This window comes from Dromiciops gliroides, chromosome 6 (assembly GCF_019393635.1).
Source record: "Dromiciops gliroides isolate mDroGli1 chromosome 6, mDroGli1.pri, whole genome shotgun sequence".
Classification (NCBI taxonomy): domain Eukaryota; kingdom Metazoa; phylum Chordata; class Mammalia; order Microbiotheria; family Microbiotheriidae; genus Dromiciops; species Dromiciops gliroides.
This window is the reverse complement of record NC_057866.1, coordinates 158,653,936-158,680,311: the sequence shown is the minus strand read 5'-3', so window position 1 is coordinate 158,680,311 and position 26,376 is coordinate 158,653,936. Positions and strand designations below refer to the sequence as shown.

The 26,376-nt window shown below is 37.7% G+C and overlaps 1 protein-coding gene across 3 annotated transcripts in view; it reads right to left on the bottom strand.

Annotated features, from left to right (window-relative positions):
* Positions 1-2,303: 2,303 nt before the first annotated feature.
* The window catches only part of LOC122732648 (hedgehog interacting protein), a 141,085-nt gene continuing 117,012 nt past the window's right edge, over positions 2,304-26,376 (bottom strand). The window contains exons 12-14 of one of the 3 annotated variants that reach the window (XM_043972929.1): positions 8,643-8,791; positions 5,491-5,619; positions 2,304-4,574 (exon numbers count right to left, since the gene is read on the bottom strand). In XM_043972929.1, the coding sequence (XP_043828864.1) occupies positions 4,564-4,574; positions 5,491-5,619; positions 8,643-8,791 (289 nt within the window). In that variant the 3' untranslated portion in view covers positions 2,304-4,563. Of the gene's footprint in view, positions 4,575-5,276; positions 5,620-8,642; positions 8,792-26,376 lie in introns of those variants that run through there. The other 2 variants (XM_043972930.1, XM_043972928.1) reach the window with 2 other exon arrangements.

Here is a 26,376-nt window from a genome sequence, read left to right as displayed (position 1 = left end):
ACTACTGGGTCATAATAAAATTCATCACTGTCCCCACTCCAAACTCATGCCTCTGAAGAAAAAAATATTGCAAAATGTTGAGAATGCTCACTTTATATATTTTCTCTTATTTATGTATGCTCTGCCTATATATGTACACACACATTTTGGAATTCAGTGATATATCATTCTAACCATATACAAAGAAAAAATAGCATTTAATTGCCAACTTCATCATACGCCAAACCTTCACAACTCATGATGAGCCTAATGCTGCAATCTTTTGGGCAGAAGTTGATGAGAGTGCTGCCTGGATAGAGATGGTAGAGCACTATGGATTATAGTGACAAAATGGGACTATTCTTCTTTGACTATTTTCTTGTTACTACATCCTTAACATCACAATCTATTTTTTAATAAGTTATGGGAAATGAGACTAAATGAATATATGTCAACTTCATGCATTTTAAAAGAGAAATCTAATTTTAAAAACCATGAGTCTGAGAACTGGATATATCTGACCTAGAACGGCTATTGATCTGACAAAGGAAACCCTGGACTAACCCTTCTCCTTTCACACAGCTATGCTTATGTGATTCATTGAATGCACACCAGGAAAGCTTGGAAAGAAATACACTTGTAAGAATCTGAGGCTTGTTGGAAGGCACAATGGCCCCTTCTGCATGGCCTAATAGCCAAAAGCACATCCCTTTTCAGTTGTCCTTAGCATTTCTTGCTCTTCTCCAGGTCTCATTTCTTATTACCTGTGTGACTAATTTGTATGTGAAAGGAAGAGGAAGAAATTGAAATGAATTGTTCAGTTTAAGGGGAGGCTTCTTTTTTTCTTTCTTTTTTTTTTTTTTAAGTGAGGCAATTGGGGTTAAGTGACTTGCCCAGGGTCACACAGCTAGTGTTAAGTGTCTGAGGCCGGATTTGAACTCAGATATTCTGTACTCCAGGGCCGGGCTCTAATCCACTACGCCACCTAGCTGCCCCGAGGGGAGGCTTCTTAACTATTACAAGCATTCACAACAGCACTCTCAACTTTCTTGGGTTGTACTTATTGATAAAGAAGTTCCTCAATATTCTTGAGTGTTTGCTTCTCTCTACCCCCTAATGCCTGCGTAATCCTAAATGTGACTATGAAGCTCCTGCTGAGGAAATACTGATCTCCTTCTCCTCTTCTTGCCATGGCCATGCTCATTGCTCTTGAAACAATGTTCTTTAAAATTGACTCCTCTGGGACAGCTGCTACTTAGGTGGGAAACAGCTGCTAATTTTTCCTCCTGTAGCTCCCCGCAGCTGAACCCTATACTCTATCAGTAGAACATTTGAGAATGCTGCCCTTGACCTAGAGGATATGGATCTCTAGTGAAGTGACCAGTTGAGCTGGGGCATCAAGACTTCATTTCATTTCCCAAGCTTGACTGGCTACAACAGCTTAGCTAGGTTGACACTTGACTGCTATCCCTCATCATGGAGAATCTGACTTGGGAATGCTGAACTTGCCTTCACCAGTGGGATAATTTGTAGTGAAAATGTCGAATGAGATTAGATGCCAGCAAAAGCTTGAGCGTGAGACTCTGTAACTATGGATGTTGTGAGACAATGCCTATTCCAGTCTAAACCAGTAGAGATGGACAACAGAAAAGAGGGTGAGGAAAGGATAAATGGAGGCAAAGAAAGAGAAGAAGAAATTACTGGAAGTTTTCTACATAGGACTCACAATGAACATAGACTGAATTGATTTGTTGCCCAAGGATGACTATTGCTCACTGGTCCTGATCTGGCCTCTTCACTCCTACTTTGGGTTTGGTTTGATGTAGATCAAAGACAACCGATGCACTTTAAAAGGTTGGCCTATTTCAGGGTGTGTAAGCTGGGGATAGGGAACTTATTTTAAAAAATTATTTTAGTAACTGGATTTAAATATAACTGGTTTCTCATGTAATTCTGTATATTTTTATTTATGCATTAAAAAGATCATTCTGAAAAGGATTGGTAGGCTTTACCAGTCTGCCAAAAGGTTCCACAATACACAAAGTTTAAGTACCCATGGTTTAATGGGACAAATAAGCAAACTAATATATATTTCACAAGACTGAAAGATAGCCTATTGGATAGTGCCATAAATATTATTAACAGATGGTGTAAAAAGATAACTTAAGTGCTGGGTAATTATTAAGTTAGTTATCTTATTACCACGAATTTTGATTTTTCAGGTTGGAAAGAAGTGACTGGAAGTAATACCTTCAATGCACATCATGAGAACTAGTGTATATTAATTCAGGGTAAAGTTCTTACAGACTGGCAATTTTTTTGTCAGAGTAGGAGGGTTGGAGGACAAGAGGATGGTAGAAAAGTATGGCATATTTTTTTTTCCATATTGGGCACAGATCCTCGTATCAAACTTATTTTAAGTTTAAACTAATGACCTGGATGAAAAGAGTGTTTGATATATAATGATTATCATGAGTCTTTTTTCTTCATTTGTAGATAGTCCTCAGATATTCCTCATTTCTATTTTAAAACATGAACTGTTGGAGCTAAATAACGATTGACTTAGAAGAGGTAAAATAATGTCCTTTTATGACATGCCTCTTAACCACCTCCTACCTACTTTCGACCATAAGCCAACTGAGAAGATTTCCTTACAGATGTGTATTAAAAGTTGTTCTGGAAGAAATGTCCACTGGATTTATAAACAAACAAACAAACAAACAAAACAATAACTGAGTGGCAAGTTTAAATTTTTGGTCATTGATTAGTTATTGGCATCTCCTCGCCCATGGACAAAAAAGAGGTGAAATGGATCTGATAGTGTTTTTAAGTTTGAAGTCCAGGGACTGGCTTTCTTTTAGAGTTTCATCTTCCATTCTGAAAACCCACAGCAATCAAGGCAGTGACAAACTGGGGCTTATTGGGATTCTAAAGCTACTTGGAACTCTTTCAACTTGAGAAAAAGAAACTCCCTTCATTTAATGAAAATTCTCCTGACAGAAGTGTTGGCCAAATGATATCTTTTTGGAAATATGTTAAATATGTAAGAAGAAAGTTTGAATGGTTCAGATTTTGCTGAAAATATGGCAGTGCCCCTAGTGTTTTGTTTTGTTTTTGTTTTTTGCAGAAAGTATGAAGAGTTTAACATGTAATAAAACTACATGATTTGACAGATTTAGACAGCTGGTTTATTCACGAGAAGTTCACATTTTGTTAATGTCACCCACGTTGACTAGGGGAAGATTAGATGGTAAGGTCAATTTACAAAAAAATGGTTGTCAGGACATTTTCTTAATTGTCAAAGTTTTTTTGTGATGGAATTTAGCACAGGGGCTAGGAAGAGAAAGCAACGGAGACAAAAGCCTGCTCTTAACCTACAGATGCAAGCCGCTGCAGGGTTCATTGCAAGATTTGTCACACCATTGGGCCAATGAAGTGTTAGTGGGACTAGTGGGGACCACCCCTTTTCTGGGGTAAGGGGGCAATTTGGTCTCCATGCTCATTTAATCCCAAGACTTCTTTGAATAGACTGTCAATTGAATCTAAATGGTGCAAAATTATGCATGCACTTTTTAATGCAGGGTATTGTTCACGAAGCACTGGACCAAGATTTCTCAACCAATTTCCATTTGCCATGAGGTCACTGGAAACTGAAGCAATCATATATGGAAGACAAATGCAGTGGACTTAACGCATCTCTTTGCATTGTGGTCTAGTTATAAATGCTCCCTGGCTTTAATTACGGAGCTCTCACTTTAAAACAACAGAGAAATACCGCCTACTAAGATACTGTTCCTCACTCTCCCCTCCTCCTTCACCACCCCCTTTCTACCCCAATCAAGGCTTATTTTTCTAAAGGTGAGAAATGGAGCACATTTGAAAAGCCAGTCTGCATTGCCTAATTCACAATACTGTAGCCAGGCTTCAGAAGGAACAGGTGTTTATAGGAATACCAAGGTGGGAACCTGCTCATCTTGAGTAGATTTTTTTTCAGTAGTGCAAAGAAACCTAATCTATTATTACAATCCAGACATGGCAAACTGCCCACTTAAAACCATTAAGAAAAGGCCAACCAGTCAGAAGGTGTCTTTCTCAGTTTTAAATTAGAGTATTTCATTTCTTTAAAAATCTGAACAATACATTTACAGAAGATTTATTGATACATTAACCAAAGTGAAGGTTTCCATGGCATCCTGGAGGGACACTTAGATGAAAAGTCATATTTGGCAAAAATTCGTTATGTAAAGAGCTTTCCAAGATTGGTTCAGGACAAGCTCTTCTCCGGGAAAGTTCCGTGCAGTGTGAAATCGGCACCATTCTAATCCCATACACTCTGAGCAGTCCTGCTATGGTGAAAAGCACTTTACAAATGTTTAATGCTGGAATTTTATAATGACTGGTTGTTTTCTTGCTTTTTTTTTTCGTCCCGTCGTGAATGATTACATGTTGACCCAAGGATACATGGCTAGCTTAGATCCACAGCACATTAAAGAGCGTGTTTGCTCTCTCACTCCCCGTCATTCCAATTAAGTTGGTGAAAAATGTAACTTTAGTATTTTACAGGACATGGTAAAGCGGTTTCATCTAGGTGATGTCTATATTATAAAAATAAAATAAAATAATATAAATATGTAACATGAACCCAGTGCCTATTGTTAAATAAAATATACAATAAAAACAGACCTTTTAGGATGATTGGTTTTGAAATATGCTGATATAATTTAATTATAAAACACTGGAAAACAATCTTGAGATTAAGTTGGGGGTAACCCGATTTCTATGCCAATAAAAAGGTAAGTGCATAACATTCTGTAATGCAATACATTGATGAAGGTGAAGATTACAATTTTCTATCAAGTTGCCCATTTAGAAATGCACCAAGGAGTTCTGAAACATTATCTCATCATATAGTCTTTCTATTTTAAAATGTTACTTTAAAAAAGGATTAGATCCATCAGTTTATACAGTGTTAATGTTTCAAAACTCCATCTTAAAATTGTTCTTAGTTATTACAGACACAAAATAGCTGGGATATCAAGGAATCTATTCTGGTGACATAGAAAATGTCCTTTCTCAGTGTACAGTGGATTCACTGTGTAAACTACTCCATATAAAGAAATGTAGTTTTTAAAAAACCCACCAGGAAGCAGCCACACTTGTGGGGTTCAGAGTAGGGGATGGATGAGTGTATGTACACATGTGTGTATATATAAATATATGTTCTATATAGTATAATATATATGTATATATACACACATACAGACAGGCATACATACACACAGTATCTGCATGTTTGTGGAAATGATTTTTAAATTAATAAAAAAGGAAATGAAATCACAGGAGTTTGTAGCAGGATAACAGTCTTTTCATTTTGTTCCTTTTTTTTTAAATGACAGGATTAAAAATAAATGCCCATCAGGAAGGAGAATCCAAAAAGTCCCCGAAACTATACAATGTAACTTGTTAGATCCAGCAAATAGGATGTCATGTCAATGATCTGATCAAGAATACCTGCCCTGGTCACTCTGCGGATGTTTCTATCCACTTGTTCACACTGAGGTCCCAGGTATCCTTTTTTACATAGGCACTTATTTGGTCTAACACAAACTCCTCCATGTCGACAAGCTGGTTCACATTTTGCTAGAAAATAAAAGGAAGAAAAGAAAATCCTGTGAATTTAGAAACAGAAAGAGAAGCTCACTGTTTCTAGGAGGTTGTCTCAAAAAACATACAAAGGGGGCCATGTGATTTGAAATTATTTTACTTTTTTTTTTTTAAAGGCTGTGTATCCCTACTTTGCCCAGGCTGGGTCTACAGGGGCTACTCATGGCCCTGATCCCACTGCTCAGCAAGGTGGCTTTAACCTTTCCTCAGCAAGTTGATGGCCAACTGACCCCAGGGCCTCACCATATTGATGCTTAACTTACTATGGACACCCAACCGGCACAGGCCACTGGAGGTCAGAAATCCTTAGCTCAAAAGGTTCACCAGCTTCATCCTCACCTGGCTGCTGGGATTACAAGGCATGTGCCACCATATCCAGAAAAAAATGATTTTTGAACCATGAAGTTATTTCTGAAGAAGCAAGATCTACTCAGGAGCCTCCCTTCCCTTAAAAAAAAATCCCCCTAGTAAATCTACTGCCTTTTTAAATGCGGATTTAGGTTTCCACAAAGAAATTCCTCTTTTCTCCCTGTTGGGACACTAAGGAACTAGTTATCCAACTGTGTGGTGATTTTTCAAATTTTCTGTTCCCATTTGTATTTCTTTTTTTCCCTTGGGGCAAATGAAGGTTAAGTGACTTGTCCAGGGTCACACAGCTAGTAAGTGTCAAGTGTCTGAGGCCAGATTTGAATTCAGGTCGTCCTGAATCCAGGGCCGGTGCTTTATCCACTGTGCTACCTAGGTGTTCCACACCCCCCCCCCCAATTTGTATTTCTCCAGGCCTCTGTACCCTGGTGGGTAGTGAAAAGTAGTCTGTGATAATACCTTCTATCCAATCATTAACTTGACTTGACTTCTTCTAGTTCCCTCCTCTAACTCTGACCCTAAACTTCAGATATTTTACTACTTATAGTTACTATGGAAATAGCAATGAAGAAAGGAGTTTAGGAGTTGTCTTTGCTAACTGGGTGAATACCCGGACGGGAGTCAATATAATCTTCCCTGAGAGGGCTTAGTGCGAGTATTTAAACCTCGATAATACTTTTCTTTAAATACTGACTCTCTTACTCGGCAGACAACGTTATTTGTGCCTTTCCAAATGCTTTAGCCAAGTCTTCAGAGCGGCTGCTAATAAGTGTGGGTGCCGACAGCCAGGGAGGAGTAATGATATAGAAAAAAGTTAAATACTTCCTTCCCCCAAAGCTGGAGAAGACGAACCTACTGGAACAAGAATATCAATCTGCAGGTTTGTTGACATGTAACAAATGTCTCAATTGGTTCAGCATATCAATCTTTTAAGTTTTATTTAGTCATTATTTCAATAGACATTATATGCCTTGTAGATAAAGGCTAAAACAATGAACTTCACTAGATGAATTTATTAACTAAAAAACTTAAAATTCACATGAGTTTAGGCATTTTTTAAATTTAGGAATTATTTCCTTCTTGTTTTAAAAAAAAAAAGTCTGAGATGGTTTACAGCTATTAGCATGACGTAAAATAGAGACAAAAAAGGGAACGGAGGCAATAGATTTTACCAGGCACCTAATATGAATTTATTACTACAGTAGCTACTGAAATTGATTCTGACAGAGAATACAAAATGGGAAATATGGTGGCCAGTTTAAGGTTGTTTTGAATATTAGCTTAACTGTGTAACCTTTATTGATTAGTCACCAAGAATTTATTAAGTGTTTACTGTGTGTCAGGGTCTGTGCTAAGCCTACGGAAGGCAAGAAAGTAGGAAGGAAGAAATCTATAGAGTAAGAAATATTTTAGACAGACATGGAAAAGTCCCAGAACAAAACTTTTTTGTTTCCTTGTTGCTTTTGATCTGCTTTGTTACATGTGAAGGTGTTATGCGAGATTTTATTCCTTATTGTATACATTTATTTGATTATTTGTTTTTATTAGTGGTAATTAAATTTATAATGTGTTTTAAAACAAAAGTTTTATCTAATCCCAAATATTAGGTTAACATTGACTGTAACAGAATAGATCTTTAAAATAAATAAAAAAGCATTCAAAGAGGCTTTGAGTAATAGGAAATTTCGCGAGTTTTCTATCTGAAATAAAAGTAAAATCCAATTAAAATTAGGAGTTTTATTTTTGTTGGCAAGACTCAGCCTCAATATTTGGACTTCTTTTCCCCTAGTGGTTTGTTTTTCTTTTCTAAGTCACACATGACTTCAAGTCTAACACAAATGCATGCATTTCTGTAAATCTCTGAGTTTTAGTTAATTTATTCTTGCACATAATTTAAAACCAAATTAAATTAGTTTGATTAGAAAGAAAGAAGTAAAACGAAGGAAGAAAGACAAAAAAGCAGGAAGGAAGAACTATCCAGAGGTATCCCTTTCTCATGTATAAAGTCACAGGATATCACATTTGTGAATCTTCACTCAATTTCACGCCATTCATGTTAGCCCACATCTTTTTAACCTTCTTTATGCAGCCCCCACATGCAAGCTAAGTAGCACTTTGTGCCAGTGAATGATTGGGGAAAGCACACTCTATGCAAGAGCCAGTTTAGGATACACCACATGCTCTCTTTCTAAATGGAAGGAAAACAAACCAGTAGGAAATGGGCAACTCCACAGACTCATGATGCGATGCCAACGTATTGAATTTCTTACCTTTTGAAGCTGAAGTTGGCTTGGGTATGAAATCTTAAAATTTGTCATGGAAAAGACTTTAAAAGTCATCTTAGTCAGATTCCACCCCCTGGAAATCCTCCCATTACAGATAAGGCTGGCTTACAGAAATGTAGAATTCAGCCCATGAAAATAAGGGAAAAGTTTCCTTTTTAAGCCTTGAAAAAGAGTGTCCTTTGATGCTTTTGCAAATTGGCAAATGCCACTTAAACTTTAGAAGTTTCTAGAAAAAAAACATGACTGGAGTGGAATTATTGAGTATGTGAGAGTCCTGTTCCCTACACAAGCCCCACCCCTTTCCCCCATTCCTATTCCAAACCCTTGCATTTATGGTAAAATACTAACCAATTCTGCAGAAGTCGCCCTCCCAACCTAGACTGCAGCAGCATCTTCCTGTAGGAGTGCAGTAGCCATTTCTACAAAGCCGAGAGCATTCCGATGTCAGGGGCTGTACGGGCTGAATAGTACTTCTGCATTCTTCAGGCATTAAAGGTCTGCATAAAAGAAATAAGCAAGTAAAGAAAAACAAAATTTGTATTTCCTTTTAAAAGCCAGTCTTGGAAAGAAAGCCTGTGATTTCATAACTCCTAAAATATATGACTTAAAAAAATTTGTTTTCATGGACCCATTCACAAAAATTTATAACTTTTCATTAAAAACAAACAAACACACATGCCAGCAGGGAGAAACAAACATGTTTTGAATTATATGATTTTTTTTGGGAAATATATGAAATATTTTAAGGGATCTATATTCTGAAATATCAATTTTCATGATTCTTTTTTGTTTTTTTTTAGTGAGGCAATTGGGGTTAAGTGACTTGCCCAGGGTCACACAGCTAGTAAGTGTTAAGTGTCTGAGGCTGGATTTGAACTCAGGTACTCCTGATTCCAGGGCTGGTGCTCTTTCCACTGCGCCATCTAGCTGCCCCAATTTTCATGATTCTAACAACATATTTCTATCACATGAATACTTTTAAAATTTAGTGGACAAGAATGTTCAGTCAACTTCACTTATTAAAACTGAGATCTGAGTGTACTGATGCTGAGTGAAGTGAGCAGAACTAGCAGAACACTGTAGACCATAACAGCAACATTGTGTGATGATCAACTGTGATAGACTTAGCTCTTCTCAGCAATACAATGATCCATGACAATTCCAAAGAACTCATGATGGCAAATGTTCTCCACATCCAGAAAAAAAGAACTGTGGAATCTGAATGCAGATTGAACCATACTATTTCTACTTTTGTTTTTACTTTTTTTGTTTTGGGGGTTTTTCCCTTTTGTTCTGACTCTTCTTTCACAACATGAGTAATGCAGAAATATGTTTAATGTGATCATACATATATAACCTATATCAGATTGCTTTCTGTCTTGGGGAGGGGGGAGGTAAGGGAGGGAGGGAGAAAAATTTGAAGCTAAAAATCTTATGAAAACAAATGTTGAAAACTATCTCTACATGTAACTGGAAAATAATAAAATACTTGTATGATTTTTAAAAAAGAAATTATGTGAACAAAATAAAGACCAAAAAAACCTCCCAAACCCAAACCCAACCCCCCGAAAGCAACCCTGAGATTTGGAGTAAATTAGAAAAAAACCTTTAGGCCTACACACATTATATATGTGCCCTGTGAAACTTTCACCAGTCATTGTCACACTTAATGTTTAGTAAGAAAAAGAAATGAAAAATAGAACTAAGCCCTGTATGGCTAGATAAATTTGCGATTTCAATTTTTGGGGGGTGGGGCAATGGGGGTTAGTTAAGTGACTTGCTCAGGGTCACACAGCTAGTAAGTGTCAAGTGTCTGAGGTTGGATTTGAACTCAGGTCCTCCTGAATCCAGGGCCAGTGCTTTATCCACTGTGCCAACTAGATGCTCCTTGTTTGTTATTTTTTTTAAAGCTACTTGATTTTTAAAAATTCTCATTATAGTTTAACCCAGCACAGTGTTGGTTTCTGCCAATTTGCATCATCATTATTATTATTATTGTTATTATTATTATTATTTTGTGGATCAATGAGGATTAAGTGACTTGCCCAGGGTCACACAGTTAGTAAGTGTTAAGTGTTTGAGGCCGGATTTGAACTCAGGTCCTCCTGAATCCAGGGCTGGTGCCTTTTCCACTGTGCCACCTCACTGCCCCCAATTATTTTAATTATTATCAGGCAATATATAAAACAGACAATCGAAATACCAACCTGATTCAATGTTAATAATGTATAATTAAATTTATATTAAAAGGCAGCCTAATATTAGTCACAATAGGTATATTAGTCAACTATTCTTGGATAGAGGAGGATCTATGATTTCATGAGTGGGATGAACTCCTCGTATGGGAACTGCCTTCTCTATAGCAAGTAGTAATCTTTTTAGGACTTAGCAGATAGATTTTCTGAGGCTGCGTTAGGTACTTAAGGGGTTAAATGACTTGCTGAGATACAGTAAGCCTCAGATACTGAATCTGAACCCAGTTCTTCCTGGTGCCAAACCCAACAGTTTATATGGTTTCTAATTTTATTAACACATAATTATTAATTATTATAAATGACAACATCAGTTACAATCATTTGGGGTGTATATATATATATATTAGATAATAAGTATTATGATTACTAATAATGACAGAGGCAGAAGAATATTGGAAGTGGGTAAGAACATATTTATTTCTACAGTTGTAGACTTTTTCTCATTTCTCAGCAATTGCCTATATTTATGGATTAAACCAAGGCACCATAGAAACTTTTTTTTTTTTACAGAAAACTTCACTGCTGCTGAAATAAAATGTAGCAAGAGATCATAAAAAAGGGAAAGGGAACCACATTACAAAAAATATTTATAGCAGCTCTTTTTGGGGTGTCAAAGAATTGGAAATTGAGGGGATTCCTATCAATTGGGGAATGGCTAAACAAGTCATGGTATATGAATGTAATGGAATACTATTGTCCTATAAGAAATGATGAGTAGGCGAATTTCAGGAAAACCTGGAAAGACTTACATAAATTGATGCTGAGTGAAATGAGCAGAACCAAGAGAACATTGTAAATAGTAACAGCAACATTGTGTGATGATCACATGTGATAGACTTAGCTCTTCTCCAACACGATGCCAAAAGACTCATGATGGAAAACACTCTCCACATCCAGAGAAAGAACTGAATACAGGTTGAAGCATATGATTTTCACTTTTGTTGTTGTTATTTTTTGTTTCTTCTTTCTTTTGTTTTTTTTCCTTTTGTTCTGATTCTTCTCTCACAAAATGACTAATGTGGAAATATGTTTAACATAAATATAATGTATAACTTATGTCAGATTGCTTGCTGGCTTTGGGAGTTGGAGGGAAGGAGAAAAATTTGGAACCCAAAATTTTATAAAAGTGAATGTTGAAAACTATCTTTACATGTAAGTGGGAAAAAAGAAACTACTATTAAAAAAAAAAGAAATAAAATGCTGCCATTCTATCCAAGGCAGACTGGAATCATCTCTTACAACAGACTGCTACCTAGCCTTTGGAACAAAATGAGCAGCGCCCCCCCCTTTTTATCAGGCCCTGCAACCTGGCCCCCCACTCTCGTAAGAATGCGGCATTCATTTAACTAATCTAAACAAGAAGTTTTCATCACTATCCCAAATGACCACCCCCAGGATGACCAGCCCTGTTGCTATGACTCCTGGAGTTCCATAACAAAGAAAACACACAAGGTGATAATTATAGGTCAAAACTCCCACAAGAGGTAAATTATAGAGCCTTGAAGAGATAAGCAAGCCAATTAAAGCAGGCCGCCTCGGCTCCCTTAAGACATGTTACTTTTTTATGTTCCTGTGGCAATATTAACAGCAGCGATAATAGCACTTCAGAATAATATGGAATTTAAACGATGCCTCTGGGCTATTTCTATCCTGGCTCAGAGGATTATATTATTTGCAAAATTGCTTAAGACCACGGGTTCTTCCCTCCCCCCACATGTCCACCACAGCTCTGTTGAAGGCATTCTATTTCTAGCATGCTTTTCAAGTAGAACATCTGCAGGTTCCCAGATCCTGTGCTTTATAATAGTAATTCTAGATGAAAAGCACCTAAGGAATTCTGGAGCTTTAATTACATTTTCATTCTCAAGTCCTTTCTAAGCATCTTCCCCATGATTCCTCAGAGAGGCAACTTCCTTTTGGGACAGAAAAAGCATTAAGTGTGCCCATTATGCTAAGGTCACTGGAAAGTGTGTGTTGGCCAATAGACGGTAATGGTCACGGGGCTTTGTATTTGAGATATGTTTTCTGTCTGCTGACTACCTCAAAGGGCTTGTGTCCTACTAGAATACGATTTGAGATCTTCCTTGATATGTTGACCTCTGTGTCCTGGAGACTCTACTCCCCTAGGACCTGACACTACTCCTTTGGGTTTCTCTTTCTGTCTTCTCCATTTTCTTTGCAGATTCATGATCCTTTTCCTACTTCCCATAAGTCTACCCCGGATCCCATCCTTTTTTCTTCTTAGACTTTCAGAAACTCATCAGTTCCTATGGATTCAATCCTCATCTTTATGTAGATTATTCCCACATCTACATGTCAGCTCTCATTTCAATCTGGAGCTCGTGTCAAATACCTGCTTGACTTCTCCATCTGAGCATCTCATAGACATCTCAAACTAAGCATATCTAAAATAATCCCTCATTTTCTCTTCCAACAAACTTTTGCTTTTCAGTCATGTCTGACTCTTTGTGACCTTGCTTGGGGTTTTCTTGGCAAAGATACTGGAGTGGTTTGCCATTTTGTTCTCCAGCTCATTTGGCAGATGAGGAGACTGAGGGAAACTGGGGTTAAGTGAGTGACTTGTCCAAGGTTACACAGCCAGTAAATGTCTGAGGCTGAATTTAAACTCGGGAAGATGAGTTTTCTTGATTCCCAGCCCAGTGTTCTTTCCACTGTACCACTTAGCTCCTCACCCCCCAACAAATCTAGCCCTGTTCCTAACTATTTTTACTGAGGGTGCCACCGTCTAGTGCCCCAAATTCACAACCAAGGGTCATTTGGAACTCAGTGCTTTCACACACCTCCTCTCCCCCAAACAATTGTTAAGTCTTATTGATTGCACCAACTACGTCTCTCACATTTGTCCCCTTCTCTACATTCACACCACAACCATGCCCATGCAGGCTTTTGTCACTTCTTTCCTGGGTTATTGAAATAACCTCTTAAGTGCTCTCTCTGTCTGTTGTCTCTCCCCTCTCCAATCCATCATCCACTCATCTGCCAAAGTGATATTTCTAAAGCCCAGGTCTTTTCCCTACTCAAGAAGTCCCTGTGGCTCTGTCTTGTTTCTAGGATAAAGTGCATCCTTCAGCTTGATGGTTAAACCCTCCAGAATCTGTCTCTAGTCCCCCTTTCCAGGCTGTTCAAACATCATTCTTTATGTGCCTTACACCCCAGTCTATGATACCTGCTGGCCCCTGTCCTCTACATTCAGCCTCCACTTTGATGCTTCTTGCATAGCTGACCCCTAAGCCTGAAAAGCTCACCCTCTGATTTTCACTTCTTGGAAGTCTGACCTAGCTTCTTTCAAAGGTTAATTCACAGGTTCCCTCTTTTTTTTTTTTTTTTTTTTTTTGGGGCAATGGGGGTTAAGTGACTTGCCCAGGGTCACACAGCCAGTAAGTGTCAAGTGTCTGAGGCCAGATTTGAACTCAGGAACTCCTGAATCCAGGCCCAGTGCTTTATCTACTGCGCCACCTAGCCGCCCCCAGGTTCCCTCTTTTAAGAACCCTTTTGGGGTCTTCCTAGTTGTTAGTAACCCCTCCTCCCCCACACTTTCTTTTGTATTTTGTATATAGCTTGTGCTTACTTCTCTGTGAATTTGTAGTATCCCTGCAGTAGAACAGAATGCTTTTGAGGGCATTGTTCAAACAACATCTGAACAGCCTAGAAAGGTGGGCTAGAGACAAATGATGAAGGCTTTAAATGGCAAGCTGAACGCTGTATTTGTATACATAGCACAGAATACAGTACCTGGCACTTAATAAATGCTCCTTAATTGTTGCTGATGTTTGTCCTTTATTCTCTTTTTCTTTTTTTCTTTTTTTTTTTGGCAGGGCAATGAGGGTTAAGTGACTTGCCCAGGGTCATACAGCTAGTAACTGTCAAGTGTCTGAGGCCGGCTTTGAACTCAGGTCCTCCTGAATCCAGGGCCAGTGTTTTATCCACCGTGCCACCTAGGTGCCCCTGTCCTTCATTCTCAAAGAGCACCAAGGACGACATCAGGAGGCTGATGTCTTGACTTGAAAGTGAATTGGATTTAAGAGTCAGGTGATATGTTTAATTATGATTCTGATGAAGAGTCTCTTATATTTGTCATGGAAAAATAATTGGAATGTGTCCTGTAAGATCTTCTGAATCTTTTTTTTAATCTGAAAAGACTTTTCATTAGTCCATGAATATCCATATTTATATGTTCAACGTTGCACATGGGAATCCCTAAAGGATCTATGATTTCCACAACTTGGGGAATTTAGTTAATCATGTCTTTCCTAAAGTTAAAAGAATTTGAGGGAAGCTTATAGTATATTGGGTGGATCCCCTGTGGCAAACTTATGGGAAGACCTAGACAGAAGCTGGACAGGAGTGGCAGGGAAGAATAAGATCCTTATTGTTGGAGGCATTACTCTTGTCACTGAGATTGTAGATCAGGAGGGGACCTGGTGAATTTAGTTACTAATCACAGACTCAAGGAAGTCCTGAAGAATTTAATAGATAAGTCCTAGGGAGTTGCTGGAGACATACTGAGGTTGATTGACTTGTCTAGGGTGACAAAGCTAATAAGGAGAGAAAGGTGGGTTTTATATTTAGGTCTTCCTGACTCCAAGCCTGACCACTGTAACTCCTATACTATATTTCTGTTAGACATATTTGTCTTCCACTAATGTTCTTCTCTGCTGCTTCCTCAAGTCAGGAAGGAGATCATGGAATATATGCTCTGACAGGTCCTAGCAAGCAAAAAAGTTCTGAATACAGAACCAGTGATTGTCTTTATATTTGCTACCTAAAAGATTAGTCTAGTTGAGTGCAGAGAGGTCCAGAATTGAAGTAATAACAACAACAATAGCAACAATAGCAGCGAGTATTTCTAGAAAACTTGAAGGTTTTGCAAAGCATTTTACATAGGAAGAAGAGAGAGCTATGCCATCATTTTCACAGATGAAAGTAACTTATGAACATGCTTTTACAAACCATTTCACCAAGGTTCTGAGAAGACTTCATTAAGTACACACACAGACACAGAGCTAGCATTTACATGGTATCTTAAGGTTTGTCAAGTATCTCCTTTGATCCTTACAACAACCTTGGGAGGTAGGGGCTAGCATTATTCCATTTTACAGAGGAGGAAACTGAGGCTGAAAGTGATTAAGCCATTTATCCAGACTCATACAGCTAGTTAGTATCTGAGGTCAAGGAACTGATGTCATCTTCCTGACTGAGTTCAGTGTTTTCTATTTATTATGCCATTTAGCTGCTTATATTCAAATCATTCTGTTTGTATGATACTTAGGTGATTATTCCAATTAGACCTGGGGCAAGTTCTAAATTCATTTATGACTGAGCACAGTTTACTGCCATTTTAGATGAGTAGATGTTGTAATGGCCAAAAACCATCCACTCACTTCATAGTCCATTCTTTAGGTACAAACATCTCTCATAACTTAAAGGAACCCCAGCTTAACTCAGAGTCTATAGCCAGAACAACACTGGAAACCTTTCTAGGTTGGCAGGACCTACCAGAGCTTGTAGTATATTAGATGGAAAAACCTTTAAGAACTCAGGGTTGGGGCAGCTAGGTGGCGCAGTGGATAGAGCACCAGCCCTGGAGTCAGGAGTACCTGAGTTCAAATCCAGCCTCAGACACTTGACACTTACTAACTGTGTCTAGCTGGGCAAGTCACTTAACTCCATTTGCCTCACACACACACAAAAGAACCCAGGGTCACTTTCTTACCTAGAAAGCTAGGTAGGATAGTGCATAGAGTGATGGATCAGAATTCAGAAAGGCCCAAGGTCAAAGGCTACCAGCCTCAGGCACTTAATAGCTGTTTTACTCAGAGCTAGTCAGTTACCTTATCTATAAAATGAAGATAATAAAGCCTCCCTGACAAGCCAGTGTGAGGATTAAATGAGATGATGTACATAGGGCCATTCATGAAACTTAAAGGACTGTTGTTTGTCCCTTGTTTTTGAAAAGGAGCAATGCCATCACAGAGTCATGTCCTGATTTGAGTGTGGATTAGATTGAAGGGAGGCAGAGTTGCACAGAATCATTAGCCTCACTCTTTCTTTCAGAGTCGCTGAAGTCCAATGGAAGGACAAAAGTTAGGATGACCGACGATGGCCCAGAATGCAGTGGATGACCTTGGTGTAGTTGATGACCGACCAACCTCTAAGCACTCCACAGGGCCTATGTTCTCATGTGCCTGTTCCGCCAGGAGAAGTCTTCATATGCTTGGGGGTACAATCTCCCAACTCACCTACAGACTATGTGAATGCTAGCTAGCTGTGTAGCATCAAGTGAGATTTTTTAGGGGGTGATCAGTAAGCCACATGCATGGCCAGCTCTTCCTCTCTGTATTTTCTGAGATGGCAGAATTTAGAGATTCTGCCCTAGCATGGCCAAAGGTGTAGTACAGACCACATGGGATGCCAACTGAGCAATCCATTTAACTTGTAGTCCAAATCCTTTCCTTCAGTCCATGCCCAACTGAGTCAAGCTCAAAGGATACAAAGCATCACTTAGTAAATGTGGGATGTGGTGGACAGATCTATTAATGGAGCCAAACAAAGTATAGTTTGAAGACTGTAGCACTAATTTGCAATTGTGGTAGGAAAGATGAGGATAAATCAGAGAGAAAGAAAGAATCCCACAGAATATTTTCCTGCAGAGCGGGAGAACTGTTCCTTGATCTCTCTGCCGGTTTTCTAATCTTCCCTGCTGTTTCCTCTACATCAAGCACCCATTTATTTAGATTCATATAGGTAAGTGAATAAATTTGGTTTTTTGATTTTTTCCTATTATTTAATGCCCAAGATTTGGCAAATCAGTGTCTGCTTATGTACATAAGCTCACAGGAGCATAAATTTAGACTAAAAGGATCTTAGAGGATACCTAATCAGCCATCTTTATCATATTAATGGGGAAACTGAGACTCAGAGAGGGGAAGATCCCCAAGTAGTACAAATTAAGGGCTGGACTTTGAACACAGGTCCTTTTATTCGAATTCTGGTGCTCTTTCCACTATATCACACTGCTTCTTGTGCTCATAAACTTTTGTTTATGAAAGTGTAGCCTCTCCAGGTCCTGCTCGGTTGCCTCATCATGGCTATGCCTGTGGAGCAGAAGTCCTGGAAGGTCCTACTAAGCTGGAAGGGTTTCAAATCCAGCGGCTGCTGCCTGAGAACCAGGCTCAGCATGGGTGGGCTCACCAGCAGGTGATCAATTCTTTGGCTATGACAACCCATAAAACAGAAAAATGCAGAATGGCCCTCAGTCTTGGGTGGCCTTTTTCCATTCCTGAAGTGATAATAGCAGAGCAGTAGAAAAAGACACAGAGGGTACTAAGAATAACAGAGTTTTTAGACAATCTAGACACATTAATTTATCTAGAGAGAGGAATTCTTAACCTTTTCTGTGTCATGGACCCCTTCAGGAGTATGATGAAGCCTGTGGACCCTTCTCTTAAAGCATAAACCATATTTCAAAGGAAACCAATTATGTTAGAAGAGTTATGAAAATATTTTGAAGATTTGTGGCTTATTTAGCCTATAGCTGGCAGAGGGTCTAATAGTTAGTAATTTTGAAGCAGTGATGAGCTTAAATGATGTTCTGAGATCTGCCTGACAACTGTAATGTTATGATATAAAAAATCTGTGATTTGTATTGGTGACAAAGTCACAGGTACTGCTAACATAGTTTGATGCCCATGTTCAAAATGGAAGGAAATTCTAAGTTTCTCTTAGAGGTTACTGAAAATAAATATTTTATTTTTTCCCATTCATGGGAAATGTGGATAGTAGATTAAGAACCAGTGATATGGAAAAAGTCCTCCAGCACATTGGATAGATACCTTGTGAAGGATTTATGGAAAGACATGGATGAGAATCACACAGGATAAGAAGGCATGGATAAGTTATCTGTACCACTGGGAGAACTATCCCCACTGATGAGATCATGTATCTACTGAAATATTTTTTTCTTTTGTTTTGGTGGGGCAATGAGGGTTAAGTGACTTGCCCAGGGTCACACAGCTAGTAAGTGTCAAGTGTCTGAGGCCAGCTTTGAACTCAGGTCCTCCTGAATGCAGGGCTGGTGCTTTATCCACTGCGCCACCTAGCTGCCTCCCAGACTTCTTTCCCTACCATGATTTGGCAAGCAGCCAGGTCTTTGTCTGGAAACTCAGCTCACTCCTGTGGCTCCTTTCTCTGATTGGTTTCTCTTGGAGCCCATTTCAAGGAAAGCGCCCAGCCCAGGCTTGTTCACACCTTCCCTCCTCTTTGGGCTCTCCTGACTCTCTGAACTTCTGGCTCATTTTGCCCCTTTCCCCTGCTGCTCCTCTTTTCAGGTTCCTTTTATGTGTTGTCTTCCCATGCTAGAATGGAAGCTTCTTGAGAGGAGAGACTGTCTTTCTCTTTGCTTGTGTTTGTATTCCCAGCACTTAGCATATTACCTGGTATGTAAGTGCTTAATAAATATTTTTGACTTGATTGAACACGTACATGACTAAGTACACACTACGAGGCTGTTATACTAATTACATTTCAACATTCATTCAAGGGACTGGACCAACCTGAATGGTTTAATGAATAGTACAGTTCATTGAAAACTTTCCTTTAACATTTAAGTAAAAGCCCCCAAGTCTTTATTTCTATAATTTGAAGTCAATAGACAGTTTTCTAGACAGACGTGTTTTTAGGCTTGGAGTCTGAGGTCTAATAGTTTATTGCTATCTTCATGTCCCCCCACTTTTTAAAGTCTGGAACATGTATTTCTTAATCCCATTGAATATGAAAAACAGACAAGGCTTTCTGTAGAAACTTGTGCAATACTTTTATTCATTCTTTCTCTCTCTCTCTCTCCCTCTCTCTCTCCTTGTTTTCAACAATTCAAGCCTCACTTTTGAGAAAATCTGTCTTGAACTACATTTTAGAGGATCACAGGATTTGCAGTATTTTTTTTTTTGGAAATAAGGGAAGTGACAGTCTTCTAATTTTCACCATGACCACAAAGAGGAAAGAATGGAAACATGGGAAATATAGTCAATAACAGGCAAAGTGTGTGGCCAAATGTATGCCAACACAGGGATCTCAACTATCCTGCCCTTTTTGGTAAAATAAAAAATCTCAAGTTCATTTATAAAGACTTTCATTAAAATATCCAGTATACTATTAGATCATAGGATTAGAGATAGAAAGGATCTAAGGAAGTCTAGCCCCTTTATTACAAATTATGAAACTGAAATCCCTGAGATGTTGGTTGTTACTAGCAAGTGGAATAGCAGATCCGCAGATCTTCATTCTTTCTATGGTACTCCATTCTTTCCCTAGAGTCACTTTCCAGCATATATACACACAAACACACACACACACACACACACACACATATATACATATAGATATATATGCATAGATGTATATATAGATATATATTTATATTTAAAGACATTTTTATAGACTTACTGAAAATTGCTTTTGGTAATGATTGAGAAGTGGAAACTTACCTTTCTACTTTACTTCCTCTTTTTGGGGATATGTGATATTCCTCTAACAATAGTAGCAAGAAGTTTAAGGAAGGTTTAAAGGAAGGAAGGAGAAAAAAGGAATGGAAAGTCTATGGAAAAACATGATGGAGGTAGGGTAGTGTCATCATAAATACTGACTAAGCAGGCCTTACAGTAGAGAATGAAGCACAGGGGATGAAAAGACAGGGCTTTCCCAGACCTTGAAGCAGCATTCATCAAAACCATCCGGTATTGGTTAAAATATAGAGAAATAGATAAATGGAAGATACTAGAGGAAGGAGAATTAGAAAGAATGGAATTCAAAAACTATGTTTAATAAACTAGAAGACATAAATTACTCAGAAAGAAATCTCTATTTGATTAAAAACTTCTGGGAAAACTGGAAAGCCATTTATCAAAATTAGGTTTGGACAAACACCTTATACTATTTCCACAATATATTCCAAATGGATATATAATACTATTTAAAAAATAGATGAGAAACAGATCATAAACCTCTTACAGCTATGGGCAGGAGATCTATTCTTAACCAAAGGATGGAGGCAATTATAAAAAATAAAATAGATAACTTTTATTATGTGAAACTGAAAGGTTTCTACACAAGTAAAAGTAACACGCCTAGTATAAGAAAGAAAATGGCCAAATTGGAAAAAAAATCTTTGTTTCAAATTTCTCTGATAAAGGTTTGATATCCAATTAGAACTATTAACACATGTATTATGTATATATACACACATGTTATACATATATCTTCACATATATACATATATACACACACATATAACCAAAAGCCATTTCTCAATAAATAAGTGGTCAAATGATAGAAACAGTTTTCAAAAGAATTGCAAAGTATGAACAACCACATGAAAGAATGCTCCAAAATACTAATAATAAGAGAAATGAAAATCAAAACACCCTGAGGTTTCACCTAATACCCTGAAAATTTGGTGAAGATGAGAAAAATTAAAATAGTCAATTTTGGAGAGCTTGTGTGAAGACAGGCAAACTAGTACATTATTGGTATAGCCATTTTGGAAAGCAATTTGTAATTATGCAAATAAAGTGACTAAAATGTCTCTATCTTTTGACCCTGAGATTCCATTACTAGGCTTGTACCACAAGGGAGCTATTGATAAAAAGAAAGTCCCTATATAAACCAAACTATTTATAGCAGCACTTTTGGGGGGTAGTAAAGAATTAAAAACAAAGTAGAAGCCCATCAACTGGGGAATGACTAAACAAATGGTGGTATGTGAATATAATGGAATATTATTGTCCTGTAAGAAATAATGAATATGATGAACACAGAAATGAATGGAAAAGTTCTACAAAAAGTGATTCAGAGGGAAATAAATAGAACCAAGAAAACAATGGACACAACAACTATAACAATGTAAATGGAAAGAACTACAGGTATACATAAAACCAAAAGTGAATGTTACAAAATTATAAAGAATAAACATGGTTTGAAGGAAGATATATGAAAAGATACCCCTACCCCATTTTCCCTCTGTCTTTGTAGAATTAGGAGGTCCACAAGGATCCACATTTATGTGTGTCTACGTATGTGTGTGTATGTATATATATATATATGTATATATATGTATGTATGTATACAAACACACACACATACATATATAAAATGTGCGTATCTCTTCAGACATTTTCAATGTTTTGATCAATTCTGTTGATTTTTCCTATTTTTTGTCTTAAAATGCTATTTCTTATATTGGATGGTTTTCTGGGAGAGGGAGAGAGATGGGGAAGGGAAGGATAATGGGAGAAATTATGGTGACTAAAAAAGAAAAGACATAAATAAAAACTTATTTAAATAAAGAACAGATGGAGCTTTGTTTCATTTTTATTTTGGGGTCCCTGAGCAATTTTAAGTGAGGAGGTAGTATAATGGAGAGAGAACTGGCAAACATCAAAACAGCAGGTTCAAGTCCAAACTCTGTCGTTAACTAGCAGTGACTTTGGACAAGTCCCTAGGGATATCTCTCAGGGCCTTAATCTCCTCATAAATAAAATGAAGGGGTTGAATTAAATAACTTCACTTAATGCTATTTGCCTCAGTTTGCCTCATCTGTAAAATGAGCTAGGAAAATCTGTATCCATCCTCATCTGTAAAATGAGAAGGAAACAGCAAAACACTCTATTATCTCTGCCAAGAAAACCCCAAAGTGGGTCACAGAGAATCGGACATGACTGAAATGACTGAACAACAACTTCTTGACTCCAAGCCCAGTTCTATTTAAACTATGCCATGTTGTCTACCTCTATAGGCCTAGATGAAATTGCCCATTCCTTTAGCAGTCTGTTGAAGGCAGTAATTTTGGTTCTTCTCCATGACATAAAAAAAGGTTAAGAATGATATAGAATGACTTTCCTGCAATGATTAGAAAATCTTTAAGTACTCAATTAAAGATTAATTAAGTTACATATTAAGTAGAAAGACAGCTTGAGCTGAAGAATAATTATGACTCCATTGCATCGAGTGGTATAGACTCATTCTTCTGGACTATGTGGCATCTATGTTTTAAAACTGTTTTGAAGCTGGGCTAAGTACCACTGAATCCAACCATTCTTTCTTTTTTTAAAACTTTATTTAATTCTTAATTTATGGGATAAAGAACATTTTTATAAAACAATATACTAAAAAGATGATTGCACATGGAATTGCAAATCTATTATTTACAATGGGCTATTCCTTTTTAAATATACAATAAAGTTGTCACATAAATTTCTTTAGAAAGAAATTTCTACCTAATACCTAAGGTGATTACTATACACAAAGTACTCTTCCTCTCTGCTCTCCATCTCTCCCCCTTGGAATTCCATAAAGTCTATCCTGGTCATGCCAAATTTTCTTCCTGTGATATCAGTTTACCAGTAAAAAGAAGAATTCAGGATTCTGAAAACCTCACATTTTCTAAGAGGCCACTTTGTAACATCCCGTGAGATGACAGTGCCATCCATCAACTTTCTTTTGGCTGCCAGAAATCTTAGCCATTCCAAAGGAAACTCTGCTCTGGTGGGGAGGACAGGGTGACAGCAGTGGATACCTGGAGAGATGGCCGTGGTATGTGACCCCCAGGTTTACTGCTCATCTACACTGTTTGATCTTCTTAGGATTTTGTGGTGGGGTACCACCAAACAGTTTTACTGCCAGCTTCTTTCAAGTAATATTTAAGATGCTGCAAGAAATTCAATATTTCCGAAGGCACTACATGCATTCTGCACTCGTGGAATGCCCTACTTTCCATTGTAGTTCCTGCATGAGTACACAGTTAAGATATTTTCTGACATGTCTTTAATGTGAGGATGACTGAAGATCAAGGGTGTTTATACAGAACAGGGATTCTTAAGACAGTGTCTGTGAACTTGTTTTTAAGCTTTTTTTTTTTTTTTAGTTTTTAAGATACTTTAAAAACTACATTTCAAAATAATTACTTTCCTTAATAATCCTATGCATTTTATATCATGCATTTGAAACCATTATTCTGGGAAGGGATTCATAAGCTTCACCATACTACCAAAGGGGTCCATGACATAAAACAGGGTGACTTTCCTGCCATGATATTAGAAAATCTTTAAGTACACAATTAAAGATTAATCAAAGGGGCAGCTAGATGGCGCAGTGGATAAAGCACCGGCCCTGGATTCAGGAGTACCTGAGTTCAAATCCGGCCTCAGACACTTGACACTTGCTAGCTGTGTGACCCTGGGCAAGTCACTTAACCCCCATTGCCCCGCCGAGAAATTAAAAAAAAAAAAGATTAATCAAGTCACATATTAAGTAGAAAGACAACTTGAGTTGAAGTTATAGCTAGTCTATAGTTATTCATAATTATAACATTATGTTACCTCATATATCATATCATAAAATATATATCATGTCATGTAACATGATATCATATATCACATTATATCATGCTATATTATATTTAGTCATAGTTATTCTATGACTCCACTCCATTGAGTGGTGTAGACCTTTTTTTTTCTTCTTTGTCTAGACTATATAACTTCAATATTCTAAAGCCATATTGTGGCCAAGCTGGATACTGCAGCTAGGAGGCATGTAGAAATAGCTATTGCTTTATCATCTCAATCCCCTAAAGCCCCTGCACTGAAGCTGTGCTCAGCCACCAGTTTCTCTATTTTGTAGCCTGTCAGCAATGCTATTCTTTGGCAATGACCACATATGCTTTGGGTACAAAATGGGCATTTCATATATACTATTGATGGATAAGATGTTCTCAAAAGTAGGGAGCTTGGGAGTAGATTGGTGGTAGTAACAGGAGGGAGGCAATTTGTCAAGAGCAAATTGTATCCAAATCTAATGCTGAGATAGAGAAGTTCAATACACATATGCAAATTGATAAAATCAAAATTTTGTATTATACCTCTGTCTACAACTTCACGTTCAGGCTTAAAGAAAAATGGAAAACACATGGTAGTACAGTTCTAATGCTCTCTTTCTAGAGACAGAGATGTAACTAGGCATTTTTGTACTTAGGGCAAGTGACATGAAACATTTTCTTAGTTGAAGTAAAGGGATGTTGCCCTTTTGATGAGCGCAGAGACCTCAGGACACCATGAGAGATTGCCTTTGGTGAGACTTTGAGGGAAGGCAGAAAGATAAGGGATAGCACTGAATGGGGAAGGAATTCATCCAGTGGTGTTCTGTTTAATTATATTCTTCTGAACTGAATTTCAAATTGTCATTTACATGATACTAAAAGATTACAAGTGTTATCAGACCCCTCTAATACAGGGGGTGGGGCAGGCTCCAAATTCAGCATCCTGGGGCAAATTTGTCCTTCCTCAGCTATGGCTCTGCATGTTGACTAGTGGATCTCTGAACCAAAAGCATTAGATAGAATTTCTTATCAAGATGAGAAACTGCCCAATGTTTTATTTCCAAAATCAAATAATTTTCTATTTTAACAAAGACTTCGGAAAGTATAAAGATGAAAACGTTATTTTATAGCATATGATAATCTCTGAAATTCAATTTAATTCAATACAATACAATTCAAGAAATATTTAGTAAGCACCTACTATGTGCCAGGCACTGTGCTTAAAGCTGGGGATACAAAAGAGGCAAAAGACAGTCCTTGCCTTCAAGAACCTCACAATCTAATGGGGGATGCAGAAACATATTTTCAATGTCTCTATCACTTGATTATTCTCTAGTTATTCATCAGTACAATAAAAATTGATCATAGTATCATAAGTCCTTTAGGTGTATTCTGTCCTTAAATTAATTTTAAACTAAATCTAGTAATACTGAATTTGAATACAAAAATAATTATTTCAACACCTTAATTATAATTTCATGCAAAAACATGAAAGCTTCAGTTGCAGTGTATTTTTTCTTTTTCTTATGATTACAATGCTAGAATCCTAATAGGTGATTATGACTAGCAGGTGGTAGGATGCTTGGAAAGTATATAGATCTGAGTTATATCTTGGCTCACCTGTGTGACTTTGAGGAAGTTATTGAACTCACTGGAGGCCTCACTTTTCTCCTTTTAACATGAGTTTTGGGGAATTGGACTAACTGACCACAAGGTCATCTTTCTACTTAAAATGTAGAACCTATGGAGAAGGGAACTGGAGGAAGGAACTTTTAGGGGCTGATTTGAATTTGTTTTTCTTTTTATTAAGAAGGAAAAATAAAACATTTTGATTTCCACCTGAATGAATTCCTTGGAAAAGATTTTCATAAGCACAAGTTCCAAAGGGTATTTTGTTTTGTTATTATTCTTAAAATGTAGAGTAGTTCATTCATTCACTAGGTGAATTAAGAATTTAAAAAAATTAATTGCCTACTCTATGCCAGACACTGTGCTATGCGCTGGGGATGCCAAGTCAGAAATGAAATAGTCCCTGAACTCAAGAAGCTTCCTTTCTATGGGAGGAGTAAAGGTAAGAGAATAATATGCACGAAAAGAAAAAAAGAAAGAAATAAAGAAAAGGGGCAGCTAGGTGGCACAGTGGATAGAGCACCGGCCCTGGATTCAGGAGGACCTGAGTTCAAATCCGACTTCAGATACTTGACACTTACTAGCTGCGTGACCCTGGGCAAGTCACTTAACCCCAACTGCTTTGCCCCCAAAAAAGAGAGAATAATATGCACAAAGCAAAATACAAGGGGAAGAAGAGTGGGATATGGAAGAGATTGGGCTAGCGTGAAGGAGCATAAGCAAACAGAGAGGGTGGCTAGGGGGAGGGGCTTTGGCCTTAGCAGTCCATGACTCTGAACTCAGGGGATTCTGAGTGGAGCCAGAGCTGCCT